Below are 16,169 nucleotides of genomic sequence, written 5' to 3'. Positions count from 1 at the left end.
CGTCAAACGAGTTGCATTTGATTGTAGGAGATGATTTAATTGCATTCGCATAGCACATTTGCTAGTCATTCAACTTGAAATCGTTGTACGATCCACACGTTATATACTCACTTGGAAAAATGTTGATTCAATTCTCTTATACGATTATGGCATTATGCTGGCTGGAGGTAAGTTAAAAACAATAATTGTCACATTTCGCAAGGTATCTACATGTTCATTTTTTACTTCCACAGCTTGGCAATACTATGCCAGAGCGAAAGGTGGGCTCAAGACGACACAACAAAGTAATTTGAAAGTTTTCTAACCAACTAGATTTCAGATAAGAACTGCCAGGGATACCAGAAACATACCCACAAGTATGTTCAAGCCAATTGGCCAGAGTAGTCATGTTGAGCACAATGAAACGTCTACGCCTCAAGAGGATTACCCCGAGACCTTCCAACAGGTAATGAGTACAATAGAAAGTCTAATATATTTGTAGGTACATACATTTATACAACGCAAATATTTATTTTCAGCGCTCAACTGGTGAGGCGCATTCCATTTTGGGTGATACATCCGAGGAGACCTCATTCAATTACCACAACACAGAGGTAGGTCAATCAATTTGTAAATCAACTGAAATTCAAAATCTTCGTATTTCCTCATTGAAAGCCTCCCTATCGCAACAATCAAGAAGGGTATCGACAAAATCTTCCAACAGATTTGCGAGAAATTGCAGAACAATTTCGTAGAACTTCCGGTGCGAATATTAATCCAAGCAGTCGTGCTTATCAACCAAATTATGGAGTGATTGGACCATATTCCGATTCAGGTGGCAATGGAAATGTCATCAACACACAAACTTTTAGAAGTTCTGATCCTTTTGTCACTCAAAGAGGCTTTCCCAGATCCCATATTAGTTCAGGTCCTATACCAACCCCAAATGGGAATGGCATTTATACAATCTATTCAACTGGTCCAAGAAATACTGGTAACTTTGGTCCATCGGGTCAAATTAATAGTGGATCGGTGAGTACAAAACTACTATATTCTCTCAATGACAATGTCCTTAATAAAGTGATTTCAGATGCCTCTGATGTCGCGTCGTTTCGGCTTTGGTGGTAGCCCGCTTAGTCCTCATGGTGACTCTTCAAATAACTTCCATCGTTCAGAGTCCTTTAGCTATAGCTCGGATGGATCTGGTCCTCCACAAATTGAACAACATGTCTATGATTCGCGGCACGGCTTCGGTTCAACTTTAAGGAACTTTTAAGAGCTCGGAGAATTACATCGTAATCATTTTCTCAATAAAAAATATAGACAAATAGTATAGAGTCCTAAATATCCAAGTAAAGTTGAATTGGCAATATACTTAGCACTCGGTTTTAAATAATGTAGAAACATTTTCATTTAGCCTCCTAAAAGTATGCCATTAATTGAAAGTCTTGGCTGCTAGCAACTGCTTCTAGTATTTAAAACGAACGAAAGAAGTGACTTGTGGGAAAGAGTATAACAAGTACATTGTGTAATAATAGACAAAACATGCATTTACATTTATTAACATATTTTATAATTCCATTTGATTTCCATCACATAAAATAGTTGTTTACCGGTTCTAAATGAATCATCTAGCAACTTGCACTCTTCCTGACTTTTAGTTATTATTCAGTTAAAACCAGTGTTCTGACCAAGACGTTAGCGGCAAAATGTCGCTTCATTCTATCTACATAATCGCAATGATTTCTTGTTTATACATGGGAAATGGCGTAAGTACCGAATGACGTTCCTTAGACGCAGTCCTTAAAACTGTAATCATTCCATTACTAGCTACGCATCTCCAGAGACACAGAACACATACCTACGCATAAGTTTAAACCCATAAAGTCAGACGATTCGGAATGGACTATTCATCAGGTATTGAGAAACATCGAAAAGCTTTATGGGCGATTTGTTTTACGATCCGCTTTACAGAGCTCGTCATCCTCGGTTCGCGCTATAGGAAAAGACAACACGGAGACATTTATACCAGGTCCGGACAATGAAAGGGGTTTCGGACGGACCCATTCTGGTCACAATTATACATATGAGTCCATTCAACATCACAGTTCTGGTCATATAGTTTCATCTGACAGTAATACGACCTACAGATATGACAGTTGGGACGTTACAACGGTATGTAGGGGTGCTTCCCCAAGGTTATCTCAAAAGCCAAAACAGCTCGATAACTGTAATGCATTATTTTTAGCAGCCTTCTTCCGTTAAGAGGGCAAGAAATTTTCATGCCAATGATAGCCCGGTAAGTAAAAAATAAAGTGAACTTTAAAAGAAACAAACTTTTTGAAATATATGTATTCATCTTTAAGATTCTTTCTAATAGAAGAAATTCTGGGACATCCCAAACTCAAGGTAGTGATGACGATGTTACCCCTATGAGTCATTTAGAAGATGGTCAATTGAATGTAGGCAATAAATCTATCCCTAAAGTTCATTTGGACAATGGTGATTACGATGACCTTGTTCCAGCAGAAGGGGAACAAACGCGCCAACAATTTTATTTGGATGACGATGAAGGGCACGATATTGTTCCAATAAGAAGAGGTCAATCACCCCAAGGTTATGGACTGCGCCCTAAATTTCATTTGGAAAGTGATGAAGAAGATGATCTTGTTTCTATAGAAAGGGATCGATCACGCCAAGGTCTAAGACATCTCCCCATATCCCCCTCGGAAAATGATGAAGAGGATGATCTTATTCCTATAGCAAGGGGTCCATCACGCCAAAGACATGGACTTTTCCGTAAAACTTATTTGGATAATGATAAAAATGACGGTCTTGTTCCTACAAGAAGGAGTCAATCACGCCAAAGACATGGCTTCCGCCCTAATTTTTATTTCGATAGTGATGAAGAAGATGATCTTGTTTCTATAGAAAGGGATCGATCACGCCAAGGTCTAAGACACCTCCCCATATCCCCCTCGGAGAATAATGAAGAGGATGATCTTTTTCCTATAGGAAGGAATCCACCCCGCCAAGGACATGGACTGCGCCGTATATTTAGCTTGGATAATGATGAAGAGGTTGATTTTGTTCCTGCAGAAAGGGGTCAATCAGTAAGTAGCTAAGAATCCAACTTACATCAGATTAATTATCCTTTAAATCATTTTAGATGACTGCAAAAGAATTTCGACTACATAAATTAAGAGAAAATCCCAATCACGTTATATTCTCCAAACCGTTATAAAAATTATGTTTGTGCCTACATAAAACTACTTAAAACTCCTGAAAGGAGATATCACCACCGAATTCATCTTTGTTACCTGGCTATCCATCGTATCCCAACCGTTCTTAAGATAATTTTAGTGTTTAGTTCAAGTTTCTCAATACGTATCAATAATAAACGTAAATATTTATAAATCAACTTACTAAGGCTTTGGCTTTTCCCCCGATTACGATAACCCCAGTAGCATGAATTATTCCCTTCACCTCGCCCGTCAATGACTTCCCGTCAAACGAGTTGCATTTGATTGTAGGAGATGATTTAATTGCATTCGCATAGCACATTTGCTAGTCATTCAACTTGAAATCGTTGTACGATCCACACGTTATATACTCACTTGGAAAAATGTTGATTCAATTCTCTTATACGATTATGGCATTATGCTGGCTGGAGGTAAGTTAAAAACAATAATTGTCACATTTCGCAAGGTATCTACATGTTCATTTTTTACTTCCACAGCTTGGCAATACTATGCCAGAGCGAAAGGTGGGCTCAAGACGACACAACAAAGTAATTTGAAAGTTTTCTAACCAACTAGATTTCAGATAAGAACTGCCAGGGATACCAGAAACATACCCACAAGTATGTTCAAGCCAATTGGCCAGAGTAGTCATGTTGAGCACAATGAAACGTCTACGCCTCAAGAGGATTACCCCGAGACCTTCCAACAGGTAATGAGTACAATAGAAAGTCTAATATATTTGTAGGTACATACATTTATACAACGCAAATATTTATTTTCAGCGCTCAACTGGTGAGGCGCATTCCATTTTGGGTGATACATCCGAGGAGACCTCATTCAATTACCACAACACAGAGGTAGGTCAATCAATTTGTAAATCAACTGAAATTCAAAATCTTCGTATTTCCTCATTGAAAGCCTCCCTATCGCAACAATCAAGAAGGGTATCGACAAAATCTTCCAACAGATTTGCGAGAAATTGCAGAACAATTTCGTAGAACTTCCGGTGCGAATATTAATCCAAGCAGTCGTGCTTATCAACCAAATTATGGAGTGATTGGACCATATTCCGATTCAGGTGGCAATGGAAATGTCATCAACACACAAACTTTTAGAAGTTCTGATCCTTTTGTCACTCAAAGAGGCTTTCCCAGATCCCATATTAGTTCAGGTCCTATACCAACCCCAAATGGGAATGGCATTTATACAATCTATTCAACTGATCCAAGAAATACTGGTAACTTTGGTCCATCGGGTCAAATTAATAGTGGATCGGTGAGTACAAAACTACTATATTCTCTCAATGACAATGTCCTTAATAAAGTGATTTCAGATGCCTCTGATGTCGCGTCGTTTCGGCTTTGGTGGTAGCCCGCTTAGTTCTCATGGTGACTCTTCAAATAACTTCCATCGTTCAGAGTCCTTTAGCTATAGCTCGGATGGATCTGGTCCTCCACAAATTGAACAACATGTCTATGATTCGCGGCACGGCTTCGGTTCAACTTTAAGGAACTTTTAAGAGCTCGGAGAATTACATCGTAATCATTTTCTCAATAAAAAATATAGTCAAATAGTATAGAGTCCTAAATATCCAAGTAAAGTTGAATTGGCAATATACTTAGCACTCGGTTTTAAATAATGTAGACACATTTTCATTTAGCCTCCTAAAAGTATGCCTTTAATTGAAAGTCTTGGCTGCTAGCAACTGCTTCTAGTATTTAAAACGAATGAAAGAAGTGACTTGTGGGAAAGAGTTTAACAAGTTCATTGTGTAATAATAGACAAAACATGCATTTACATTTATTAACATATTTTATAATTCCATTTGATTTCCATCACATAAAATAGTTGTTTACCGGTTGTAAATGAATCATCTAGCAACTTGCACTCTTCCTGACTTTTAGTTATCATTCAGTTAAAACCAGTGTTCTGACCAAGACGTTAGCGGCAAAATGTCGCTTCATTCTATCTACATAATCGCAATGATTTCTTGCTTATACATGGGAAATGGCGTAAGTACCGAATGACGTTCCTTAGACGCAGTCCTTAAAACTGTAATCATTCCATTACTAGCTACGCATCGCCAGAGACACAGAACACATACCTACGCATAAGTTTAAACCCAAAAAATCGGACGATTCTAATTGGACTATTCATCAGGTAAAATAATCGAAATAGGTTTTATGCATTCGCACCATTTGTAACACGATCTTTTTAACAGCGCTCTTCGGCATCAGCTCGTGGACTAGGAGAAGACAATAGGGAAAAACATATCAAGGGTCCTGTTTACGAGAGCGGATTTGATAGTTCAGGTTTATCTTCATACCAGTCATATAAAGCGCCGGAACCTCATATTTCAAGTTTTGCCTATTCATCTGACAGTAATACGACCTACAGATATGACAGTTGGGACGTTACAACGGTATGTATGGGTGCTTCCCCAAGGTTATCTCAAAAGCCAAAGCAGCTCGATAACTGTAATGCATTATTTTTAGCAGCCTTCTTCCGTTAAGAGGGGAAGAAATTTTCATGCCAATGATAGCCCGGTAAGTAAAAAATAAAGTGAACTTTAGAAGAAACAAACTTTTTGAAATATATGTATTCATTTTTAAGATACTTTCTAATAGAAGAAATTCTGGGACATCCAAAACTCAAGGTAGTGATGACGATGTTACCCCTATGAGTCATTTAGAAGATGGTCAATTGAATGTAGGCAATAAATCTCTCCCTAAAGTTCATTTGGACAATGGTGATTACGATGACCTTGTTCCAGCAGAAAGGGAACAAACGAGCCAAGAACATAAAACTCACCAGCAATTTTATTGGGATGACGATGAAGGGCACGATATTGTTCCAATAAGAAGAGGTCAATCACCCCAAGGTTATGGACTGCTTGATCTTATTCCTACAGGAAGGGGTCCATCCCGCCAAGGACATGGAGTCCGCCCTCAAATTTATTTGAATAACGATGAAGAGGGTGATCCACGTCAAGATCATGGATTTCTCCATACACGTTTTTTGGATAATAATGAAGAGGACTATAATGATCGAAAAAGAAGGGGTCAATCACGCCAAAGACATGGACTTTTCCGTAAAACTTATTTGGATAATGATAAAAATGACGGTCTAGTTCCTACAAGAAGGAGTCAATCACGCCAAGGTCATGCAGTCCGCCCTAACTTTTATTTCGATAGTGATGAAGAAGATGACCTTGTTTCTATAAGAAGGGATCGATCACGCCACGGGCTAAGAATTCTCCCCACATCCCAGTTGGATAATGAAGAAAAGGATGATTTTGTTCCTAGAAGGAGGAATCAGCCACGCAAACGACATGGACATGGATCTCGCAAAATTTTTATTTTGGATATCGATGAAGAGGACGATATTGTTATAACAAGAAGAGGTCAATCACGCCAAGGACATAAACCGAGTCCTAAATATGATTTAAATAATTTTGAAGAGGAAGATCTCGTTCCGTCAATATCGGATCAATTACGCCAAAGACATGGCTCTCCCTTACATACCGATGAGATACTATCGGATAAATTTAAACATATAAAATCTGTCGATTCTGATTTGACTATTCATCAGGTAAAATAATCAGGATATGTTTTATACATTCTCACGATTTGGCTTACCACCCTTTTAACAGCGCTCCTTGGCATCAGCTCATGGACAAGGAGAAGACAATAGGGAGAGACATATCAAGGGTCCTGTTAACGAGAGGCGTTTTGATAGTTTTGGTTCATACCAGTCATATGTACCGCCGGAAGCTGTTATTACAGGTTTTGCTGCTTCATCTGAGAGTAATTCAACCTACAGATATGACAGTTGGGACGTTACAACGGTATGAATGTGTTGGTCCTTATATTCTTTCCAATGATCAAACCAGTTCGATGACTTGTATGCATTATTTTTAGCAGCCATCTTCCGTCAATAAGGAGAGAAATCTTCATGCCAATGATAGCCCGGTAAGTAATACATAAAGTGCATTTTACATAAATAAACCGATTAAAAAAAAAATATATTTATTCATCTTTAAAACACAGTATAATAAATCTCTATCTAAAATTCGTTTCGATAATGAGGAACCGGATGATCTTGTTCCGATAAAAAGACATCAATCACGTCAAGGTGATAAATCTTATTTGGGTGATGATAAAATGGACGATCTTCTTTCTATAAAAAGATGCCAAACACGACAAGGAAATGGACCTTGCCCTAAATTTTATTTGGATAATGACGAACAGGGCGAGCTAGCTCTTCCACAAAGAGCTCAAACACGCCAAAGACATGGCTCCCGCCCTATTTTTTATTTGGATATCGATGAAGAGGACGATATTGTGATAACAAGAAGAGGCCACTCACGCCAAACACATGGACCCCGCCCTGAACTTAATTTGGATTATGATGAAGAGAATGATTTTAGTTTGGCACGAAGGGATCAAACGCGCCAATCACATATATCTCTGCCTATAATTCATTTGGATAACGATGAAGAAGATTATCTTGTTCCTATCAGAAGGGATCGATCGCGCCAAGGCAATGGATTTCTTCATAAAACTTACTTGGGTAACGAAGAAGAGGACGATCTTCTTTCTATAAGAAGAGGTCAATCACGTCTAGGACATGGCCCTCGCCCTAAATTTCATTTGGATAGTAATGAAGAGGATTATTCTCTTCCTATGAGAAGGGATAGATCACGCCACGGGCTAAGACCTCTCCCCATAACCCATTCGTATAATCCGCATTGATGCCTTAATAATCAGTTTACATAAAATTTATTATCCTTAAAATTTTTTAGCCAACTAACATAAACATTCCGTGGAATTTTGAATTTATACTGTTTAGTTTCATAACCTTTTAATTAAGATCCTATATTACGTCAATTAAAGTCTACATCCATTGCAATTGATAATTTCTTTTCGATATCTTTCTCATTTTGAAAATTCAAAAACCATTCCAAAACATCGGAATGACGTTTCAATTTCTCATTAGATAAGCGAGCGAGATAGATCTCAACATGCTGCTCGATGCGTTGAAAGGCTCTCGATAGTCTTTCCTCCTGAAAACGTTCGAATTCCATTAGCCCGTATTGCTCTAGCAGACGATCAATTAGCTTATCCGCTTCATTAGAGTCGTCCAAGTCTAGGAAATCGAACAGTTCCTCTATTGAATCTTCAATGCTATCTAATTCTTCAGAATTCTCAATAGCCTTGAGAATATGATGAGCTGTATCCAGAAACATTTCGATTTCGTTAAGAAATTTGGATGTAGTATCGTCGGGTAGCAAGAGTTCTGCATCTTCTATGACTCGTTCAAAAAGGTCGATCTGCTTGTAAAGAATATCCGCAATTGCCTCAGCCATCTCCTTTATAATGTCCATCTCTAGCGTTATGGTATTAAAAGGAGCCGCTGACTTTAGGAAAAAAATAATCGTTTTCTATTTCTATTTACAAGGACTTGGAAGGACTTGCCTACTTACCGTTGAATGAAGCGCAGCCAATATAAAAATCAAACACCACATGGTTAAACGATACACAACTGATCTGATACTCGGTTAACTCCAGCAAGTGAAAAGGCTCTTATAGGTCAACAAATAGTTACGTGAATCAAGTAAACAAAAGCAATGCCCGCCTGTTAAATCAGCGGTTAGTAATCGTGGGATCACTTGACTCTGTAATCAGTTGCCAGACATTGGTTGACGTGCTAAGAACATTTGCGTTTTCAATGTTGCCTCTCATTTTGTTGTTATTATTCAGCGTAGTAGGTGGTTCATAATTTTGGTATCCCTACACAATTTCAATTGCATTGTTTTGACGACATGACAAACATCTTTATTTCCCAGTTAACAGATGCCTCTACGCGTGGTGAAAGCTTGCGAGAATTGCGCAAATTGATGCAACAACAAGATGAACAAGAGGCTTTGGTGAATGATTTTCAATCGGAAGTCAATTTATGGGCCCAATCCTTAGAGAAATTCGGCCAAGAGTTTCTGCATTTTGTAGAGCATTGTCGTCGTTCGGGCAGTTATTGTGAACAGCGTAAGGTGCAGCGAAGATTACGTGGGTTAAGGCACACCTACAGTCAACTACGTGCCCAATTGGAGGCCGTGGAGGTAAAGTATGCCAGAAGAATAAGCAATCAAGAGAACTTTGAACCGACCCTCCGAGCTGTCGAGGACGTACTCAAGCAGTATGATGAGACACTGAAGCTAGTCAATATGGAAATCTATAAATTGGTTCAACAATAATAATTTAGCAAATATGTATATATTATATATATTATTATCGATTACTAACATAAATATATATGTTTATAGATATTTTTCTTAATTAACCTTTCCATATGCCCGCTGCGACACCTTCAAGCAGTGCTTTGGCCAATTTGGTATAGTCCATTAATTGCAATTCAGGAATTTGTTTTTGTAAATTGCGTGGAAACTCTATATAGGACATGACTATAGTATCTTGGGTTTCACTTTGCCAACGAGTCACATTCTGGAGTAGTTCCGTTTTGTTATTCTGACGACTTAAACGTAAATATTTTTCCAAATGTATTTTCAATTTTGTATAGAAATTACGTATGGCCTCCTTTTCAACAGGTAAAACTTCAGCTAGCAATTTATCGGGTTGCGCTTGCATCATAATATCACTATTGATCCAGGCAAAGATATAGTAAGCTGTACTGTAATAATCCTCATTACTGAATATCGTATCCAAATCTTCAAAATATTGTCTATCAATGATACTGCTGTCATTCAAACGAATCAATCGATGATAGGCATCTTCTATGGTTCGCTGTAGGACCTGATTGTAGAGTCGTTCAATGCCCTCCACAGCCGAACTAGATAAGGCCGTGGGTGTGACAGATAAATCTGACACCGAATCACCCAAGGTCTATGTAAATGAAAAATATCAATCAATATACATAGACACTCGTACATATATACAAAAATGTGAATTATCAATGTGAACTTTACCAAATGAGAGATTAGACCCAGGCCAATGACAATGCTGATAAGCAGCTCCGATCTTGACATGTTGCCACAATCGCCTTCAAATCGAGACTGAGAAAGCAAGTTCAAATCATTTGAATAGAGCAATTGCTTTCACAATAACAAATATCATTCGGATGGTCTTTAGTTTAGTTTTTAGGTCTTTTATTAAGCGCTTCAGCAAAGTCACCAAAAAGTAAAAAAACAAAGGAGAAAAAACGAAAAGAAAGAAGACAAAATTAGCAGCTTAGACGATTTTGAATTTCTTTAAAATTAGCCAACAAGAAATTTTTCTTTTCGCTTAATCGAACAGCAATAATATCTAAACAGATACACACATTGACTATATATTTACAAATATGTATGTATGTATGATTTAGAACTAGCATACATATCAATTAGATATTATAGATAAATTGCATACCAATTAGTCTTAGCATATATACTTAAATAAGTTTGTTGTTAGCCACATTCATTAATTATATGTCATATGAGACGTTTTACTTGGTTAATACACTGTATATATGTATGTATGTATGTATACGAGGGTTGTTCGTTAAGTACTTACACTCTAAAAACAAACTTTGCCATCGTATGGCACATTCTACTCAATCGGAATCGTAGTTTTATTTTGATAATGAGTGGAGTAAAAGTAATATTAATTTACGATCTTGTAATAAGAGATGACTAATCATAAATAGCAATTGAGCTGTGAAATGAAGAAACTTTGCCCCTCAAGGTATGCAACATGCAGAGAAAGTGCCGTAAATATCACTTGAGAAGGTCATTATGGCCTTGAAGGTGTGCAAACTCTACAGACTTTGGAAAAATCAATTTTTGCTATAATTTCAATAAGTTGGAGCTTTCTGGACTTAAATGCATTGATCAAAACGAAGACCAAATTGAATTGTAAACCAAGTACTTATCGGACAACCCCTCCATATATATATATATATATAGGTATATATATACATATATACACTTATATTAGATGTACAGTTTCCACACTACATTTTCAGCAATATCGAAAACATCTAAACTACATATAATATATACATACATAATGTCACTTATCTTAGTTAGTATTTATATACTTAGGCTAACGACTATATTTATATTCAGAATAACACGCTTTATATGTGAGTTACTTGGCATTTTTTTAGTTGTACCCGTGCTCACATTATTAATTCAAATTAAAATATCTCTATATATCTATATATATACACTTAGTGGTATATATTTTCGAAAAATTGACACAAGATTTTATTTGTATTTATTGCTTATTATAACTGACATTGACTTTACGTATTTGAATTCGTTTGAAAAATATCTTTAACTATTTTATGTTTTTAGTTTAATATTTTTCAAGCATTTGTAAGTTTTTTTTGTGGTATTACAAGAATATTTAAACAACAAGTTATGTTGGTATATATGTTTTCGTGTGTGTGTGTGTAGGTACATTTAGTAATTTGGAAAAAAAAGTATTTTTTGAAACACCAAGTTGCATATTGATAGGTTTTTGATACATATAGTATACATATATGTATGTCATGTGTATATAATTTTATGTATATTGCAGCTGTCTGAGCATTGTACTGTTAGTTATATTCCTTTATTCATATAGTAGTAGCAGCCATTTTTATGTGTTAAGGTAATGAAGACTCTTTGTTATGCTGTAAAGAGAGTGTATGTCACTTAGTTAGTATGTTACTTAATTAGTATTTATTTTTATTTTGTATTGTTTATTTTTCTCATATGGTTTCAGTTTTCAAGGTACATTTGACGACTTCACTTTTCTAGGGTCCCAACATCATTTCGATGAGTGACCACAAAAGTTTTGATAACAATTTCTAAAATAATTTTCCATAACTTTTCAACAAAAATAATTAACTCTGCTAATATGAGGCTTAAGGCTAAAGTTTTGTATTTGTTAATTAGTTATTTGTAAGTAGCATAAATGTAAAAAAAAAGGTAAGTAGTTAGTATGAAAATATATAACTATTTATTCTGTACTCTGTATTTATATAAGTTATTTATTTATTTATTTATTACGCACGCATTTAAATTCTTGTATCTAGAAGACAGTCCATGGAGTAGAGCTTACAATTAAATTGAAATATAGAATAGAAAATATTTATAATGTTGATCAATCTTCTATTTTATCAAAATTTTTGTTAGGGAAATTGAAAGTCGATGATCGCGCAAATGTGGAAATCCTTAACTTTTCCAGTTTGGGAAATCAGTTAAATAAATCCATTCAGTTGACTTGTTTCAAATATTTCAAATTTGTTTTGAAGTTTTGGCAATTTATAATAGTTTTCGCAAAAGATATATTCAAAGATTTTAGCCTATGAAATCGTAAAGCCTATAAAGTAGACAATTATTCGCACACATAACATTTAAGTTCATATAATTATCATTGACAAACATCAGGAATAAATTTATTTACATTGTATATGTATGTATGTATGTATGTGACTCTAGTCATTATTATACTAGCCTAAATTTCACCCATACACCAATTTTGTATAATTCTTTTTTCTTACTCACCCATCCATTCTAGAACGGTTTGAACTATTTGGTTTTTAGCATATTGTCCTCAAAAAACACACACATATTCAAAATGACGTCACAGATCATTAAAGTAGACTATATGTGTTACCTATCTATGAATATATTGTTCTTTCCCATTCGATTTATTGAAATTTTTCATACGCTTTGAAATCGAAACAAATTATAAGATAGAAAAATGTAATGTTTGATTTATTTTTTATTATCGAAGGAAATATATACTTTATTTTGTGAAATTATATAATTAGAAATTAAAACGAAAATGCAGTTCCTTGTTGTAAAAAATAATAAACTAATATTATGTTAATTAAATGCAAATTATATATACGTGTTTAGGAAAATTGTGAAGGAAACAAATGTTACAAAAAGAGAATCATGTTTAGTTGGTATGTCAAGAACGAGAGATAGATTAGATGTAAACAGATATTATTCTTGTTTATTTTTTATCACAATTGCGTATGAAAAATTTCTTTAATTGCTAGAAACCGCCACGCCCACCACTGCTTCCGCTGCTCGATTGAGAGGAGCCAGCAGAATTCGATTGCGGTACCAGGATGCGAGGCAAGGTGAGCGAACGCTTCGGAAAGCTATGTCTCGCATTTGTATCCATAGCTTTATCCTTGTCACTGTCCATGCCTGCCTTCAGGTCCATACCAGGCTCCTGTTCCCGATCATTGGCTGGTGGTGACATATGTCACGCATACGATTGAGCCGTTTGCGGCATCATGCCAGCTGTATAGCCGCCATCCATGCCCGGCGGACGTTCCACCAAATTCTTGAGACGACCCCGTAACTCTTCCAGACTCTTTGATTTGGCCTTATTGATGCGTTTGTATTTAACGTCCTTCGGTTTGGTCACCGAGCGATGATTCGACATGACGCGATTGTAGTTGGTTACCTGTCAATTGAAGAAAATTCAGTTAAGTAACGGAAATTGGTGTTGATCCGCTTAGCACATACCGGATTCTTTCCATTGAGCGTCTCTTGTGTGGGCGTTAAAGTTGGCTGCAATTGTGGCACCTTGACACTGAGCGTGGTGCAGGGAGCATCATGACTGGGCGAACGCTTCAGTGCACCCAATTGACGACGCGGTGGAACATTCACTGCTGTTGGTGTTGTTAAGTTTCCCTCATCTTTGGTTTTTTCTGTTGTCGGTGTCGCATTTGCTCCATCAATTTGTCCTTCTGTTGAACTCGAACTGAGAGCCTTATCTGAGCGATTCTTGAACTTATCACGCTTCTCAGCTACATCGGATGTGGGCTCCGGATCCTCTTCGACCGAATAGACAGTCTCCAAAATTTCAGGGCGCCGCAAGAAGCAATTATTTCTTCGTGCTGCCCCATATTTATTTAGATTGGTTTCAATTGCATCCGATATGGAACGTACTATGGTAATGCCATCACTGCCCAGCATTCCTCCGCCTCCGCTGCTTTTACGTCGAGTGCCCAGAGTCATATTGCTATCCGAATCGATGTCCTCGAGCACCACAGCCGAATCGGAATCATTCAATGAATCCAATTCATTGGCATAGCTTGCCTCGATAGTTTCCAGCCCATGATCCACCAAACGAGTGGACAAAGTATCAATGATTTTCTGTTGCCTTTGTATAGTTAGTTCACGATGATTGAGCAAGCTTCCGATTTGTTTTTGTTTTCGCTTCAGACGTGACTCCAGGAGCAGAAGTTGTGATGTCAATGAGTTCATTTGATCGGACTTTTCCTTTTGATAGCGATAGTGTTGTTGAACCTGGCAAAATAAACCACAAAAAAACAAGGAACCAATAAAAGGAGGCTTATCTGAGGCAAATAATTAGCTATTTAAAGATCGTGACTTTCAGGAAGAATCACAGCTTATCTAAAAAAGTAAAATTCTCACTTATTTGGCCTTCAAATAATATTAAATGAAGTGTTGGCAGTTTTCGCTTTAGTTAGTTATAGTTCTTAACTGGTTTTGTCATTAAAGTAGTAACATGGCATTACAATTCTGATGCAGAGTTAACTTGAATTAAAACTTATTGAAAGCTTAAATTTAATACGACTAAGCCTAAAAGTATGCAAAAATTCAAAATTATATAATTTTGAGCTCTTTGGGATAAACCACTGTATCGCAGATAGTCAAATTGAATTAAACTAATACAAGGTTTCATTAGCTTCGACTGTTGAGTCAAAGTAACATTGATTAACTCTCTAGTTGGGCAGTGGTCTGTTTAATTAGTGGTACAACATACCTGCATGGCATACGCCTTCCGCCATTTCATGATGTGCTCGGTCTGGAAACGCACCTTGGAGCGCAATTCCTCGATTATGGCCCGGGCTGTATGCAAATCTTTGGGGTCCTGATTCATCATGTTCAGGCGTAAATTACTTGTATGACTGGATACTGGTACCGGAGGTGGCCATTGAAATTCCAAAGGCGGTTGATGTACATCCGTGGGCAATGAGCCGCGGGGTTGTGCCGTTGTCTTTGTTGCTTTCGGAGTGGAGGGCACTGTGCCAGCTCCACTGGAACCGATGCCACCCCCAACACTACCTCCTCCCGCGGTTCCACCTACACACACATTTGACATTGCTGTTGTGGTTGCTGTTGTTGCTGCTGCTGTTGTTGTTGCTGTTGTTGTTGTTGTTGTTGTTGTTACTGTGGGTTGGGTTGGTTGTTTCGGAATACTACATGCCATACTGCTGATGGTTTTGGCAAATTGTGTTGCCCGTCCTGCATACATTTGGCCTGATAGTAATGGTCGTTCGCACTTTCCCAGAGGGGCAGATGGTTGGGACGGGCAGGGATGGAAATAATGTTTGCTATATATCTGCTAGGCCAGCATGCACCTTGGCTGCATCAGCGTCGACAGCGGCAGCTTGATTGATGCGTTCTGCACAGACCTGCTCTTGAGTACGTGCCGACGAAAGCGTTTGCTTGAAATTCGAAACAAAAAGGAAAAATCAACAATAAGAACAATATATATCACAAGTTTTATTAATAATAAATATTTGCTGATCGGCCAGAGAGGCTGCAACCGTAAATTTATATACATACATACATAAACGACAATGTGGCTAGACTTTTTACCCTCAAATTATCTTACTTCAAAACACTTTTGATAATTATAATTTGTATCTATTTTGAACCATTTGTATCCAATGCATTGAAAGTTAAATTGGGCAACCTACTACTAAAGCAAAGCAATTGAAAGCGAATGAAGTTGCATGCCTGCCTAAAAGTATGCTTTAAAATTATCATATGTAAATGCATTCAAAAATAGAAAATGTAATTTTATCTGAGCATCTCTACGATTGTGTCTTTCTGGAGTGTCCACTCACACACACACACGCACAATTTAACACCGACTACACTACACTCACACAACACTCACTCAAATGACA

The 16,169-nt window shown here is 37.1% G+C and overlaps 4 protein-coding genes and 2 long non-coding RNA genes across 9 annotated transcripts in view; 3 read left to right on the top strand and 3 right to left on the bottom strand.

The window, feature by feature from the left end:
• The first annotated feature begins 35 nt into the window (after nucleotides 1-35).
• On the top strand, nucleotides 36-3,400 carry LOC137580370 (uncharacterized). 2 transcript variants are annotated; one of them, XM_068294385.1, is made up of 11 exons: nucleotides 36-167; nucleotides 234-260; nucleotides 320-445; nucleotides 519-593; nucleotides 655-1,011; nucleotides 1,070-1,748; nucleotides 1,810-1,896; nucleotides 1,954-2,154; nucleotides 2,231-2,278; nucleotides 2,346-3,092; nucleotides 3,149-3,400. In XM_068294385.1, the coding sequence occupies exons 6-11, from the start codon at nucleotides 1,689-1,691 to the stop codon at nucleotides 3,221-3,223; spliced, it is 1,218 nt and encodes a 405-aa protein (XP_068150486.1). In that variant the 5' UTR covers nucleotides 36-167; nucleotides 234-260; nucleotides 320-445; nucleotides 519-593; nucleotides 655-1,011; nucleotides 1,070-1,688; the 3' UTR covers nucleotides 3,224-3,400. The 2 variants fall into 2 exon arrangements, with proteins under 2 accessions (XP_068150486.1, XP_068150485.1); XM_068294384.1 differs by having other exon boundaries at nucleotides 2,228-2,278.
• A 115-nt stretch (nucleotides 3,401-3,515) lies between these two features.
• Nucleotides 3,516-8,132, top strand: LOC137580369 (sarcoplasmic reticulum histidine-rich calcium-binding protein-like). Of its 3 annotated transcripts, none has more exons than XM_068294381.1 (13): nucleotides 3,516-3,652; nucleotides 3,719-3,745; nucleotides 3,805-3,930; nucleotides 4,004-4,078; nucleotides 4,140-4,496; nucleotides 4,555-5,233; nucleotides 5,295-5,381; nucleotides 5,443-5,643; nucleotides 5,717-5,767; nucleotides 5,835-6,812; nucleotides 6,874-7,068; nucleotides 7,142-7,192; nucleotides 7,271-8,132. In XM_068294381.1, the coding sequence occupies exons 6-13, from the start codon at nucleotides 5,174-5,176 to the stop codon at nucleotides 7,973-7,975; spliced, it is 2,328 nt and encodes a 775-aa protein (XP_068150482.1). In that variant the 5' UTR covers nucleotides 3,516-3,652; nucleotides 3,719-3,745; nucleotides 3,805-3,930; nucleotides 4,004-4,078; nucleotides 4,140-4,496; nucleotides 4,555-5,173; the 3' UTR covers nucleotides 7,976-8,132. The 3 variants fall into 3 exon arrangements, with proteins under 3 accessions (XP_068150482.1, XP_068150483.1, XP_068150484.1); XM_068294382.1 differs by having other exon boundaries at nucleotides 3,517-3,652; nucleotides 5,720-5,767; XM_068294383.1 differs by having other exon boundaries at nucleotides 3,517-3,652; nucleotides 7,145-7,192.
• LOC137580373 (uncharacterized) lies at nucleotides 7,976-8,781 on the bottom strand. Its single transcript, XR_011033002.1, has 2 exons — nucleotides 8,707-8,781; nucleotides 7,976-8,640 (listed from the first exon to the last, which is right to left on the bottom strand). It is a non-coding gene; the product is annotated as an uncharacterized lncRNA (long non-coding RNA).
• A 131-nt stretch (nucleotides 8,782-8,912) lies between these two features.
• On the top strand, nucleotides 8,913-9,556 carry LOC137580374 (uncharacterized). The gene is made up of 2 exons (XR_011033003.1): nucleotides 8,913-8,987; nucleotides 9,070-9,556. It is a non-coding gene; the product is annotated as an uncharacterized lncRNA (long non-coding RNA).
• On the bottom strand, nucleotides 8,965-10,274 carry Hf (Helical Factor). The gene is made up of 3 exons (XM_068294387.1): nucleotides 10,204-10,274; nucleotides 9,524-10,120; nucleotides 8,965-9,452 (listed from the first exon to the last, which is right to left on the bottom strand). Exons 1-2 carry the CDS (start codon nucleotides 10,261-10,263, stop codon nucleotides 9,557-9,559), a joined length of 624 nt encoding a protein of 207 aa, XP_068150488.1. The 5' UTR covers nucleotides 10,264-10,274; the 3' UTR covers nucleotides 8,965-9,452; nucleotides 9,524-9,556.
• Nucleotides 10,275-13,159: 2,885 nt separating this feature from the next.
• The window catches only part of LOC137580898 (uncharacterized), a 59,622-nt gene continuing 56,612 nt past the window's right edge, over nucleotides 13,160-16,169 (bottom strand). Inside the window, exons 4-6 of the mRNA XM_068295042.1 lie at nucleotides 15,017-15,701; nucleotides 13,750-14,535; nucleotides 13,160-13,687 (exon numbers count right to left, since the gene is read on the bottom strand). Coding sequence (XP_068151143.1) covers nucleotides 13,484-13,687; nucleotides 13,750-14,535; nucleotides 15,017-15,508 — 1,482 coding nt within the window. The 5' untranslated portion in view covers nucleotides 15,509-15,701 and the 3' untranslated portion in view covers nucleotides 13,160-13,483. The remainder of the gene's footprint in view (nucleotides 13,688-13,749; nucleotides 14,536-15,016; nucleotides 15,702-16,169) is intronic.

Source organism: Drosophila tropicalis, unplaced genomic scaffold (assembly GCF_018151085.1).
Source record: "Drosophila tropicalis isolate 14030-0801.00 unplaced genomic scaffold, ASM1815108v1 contig_845, whole genome shotgun sequence".
In the NCBI taxonomy this organism is placed as follows: domain Eukaryota; kingdom Metazoa; phylum Arthropoda; class Insecta; order Diptera; family Drosophilidae; genus Drosophila; species Drosophila tropicalis.
Note: the sequence above shows the minus strand (reverse complement) of the source record. Positions and strands in the feature narration are given on the sequence as shown.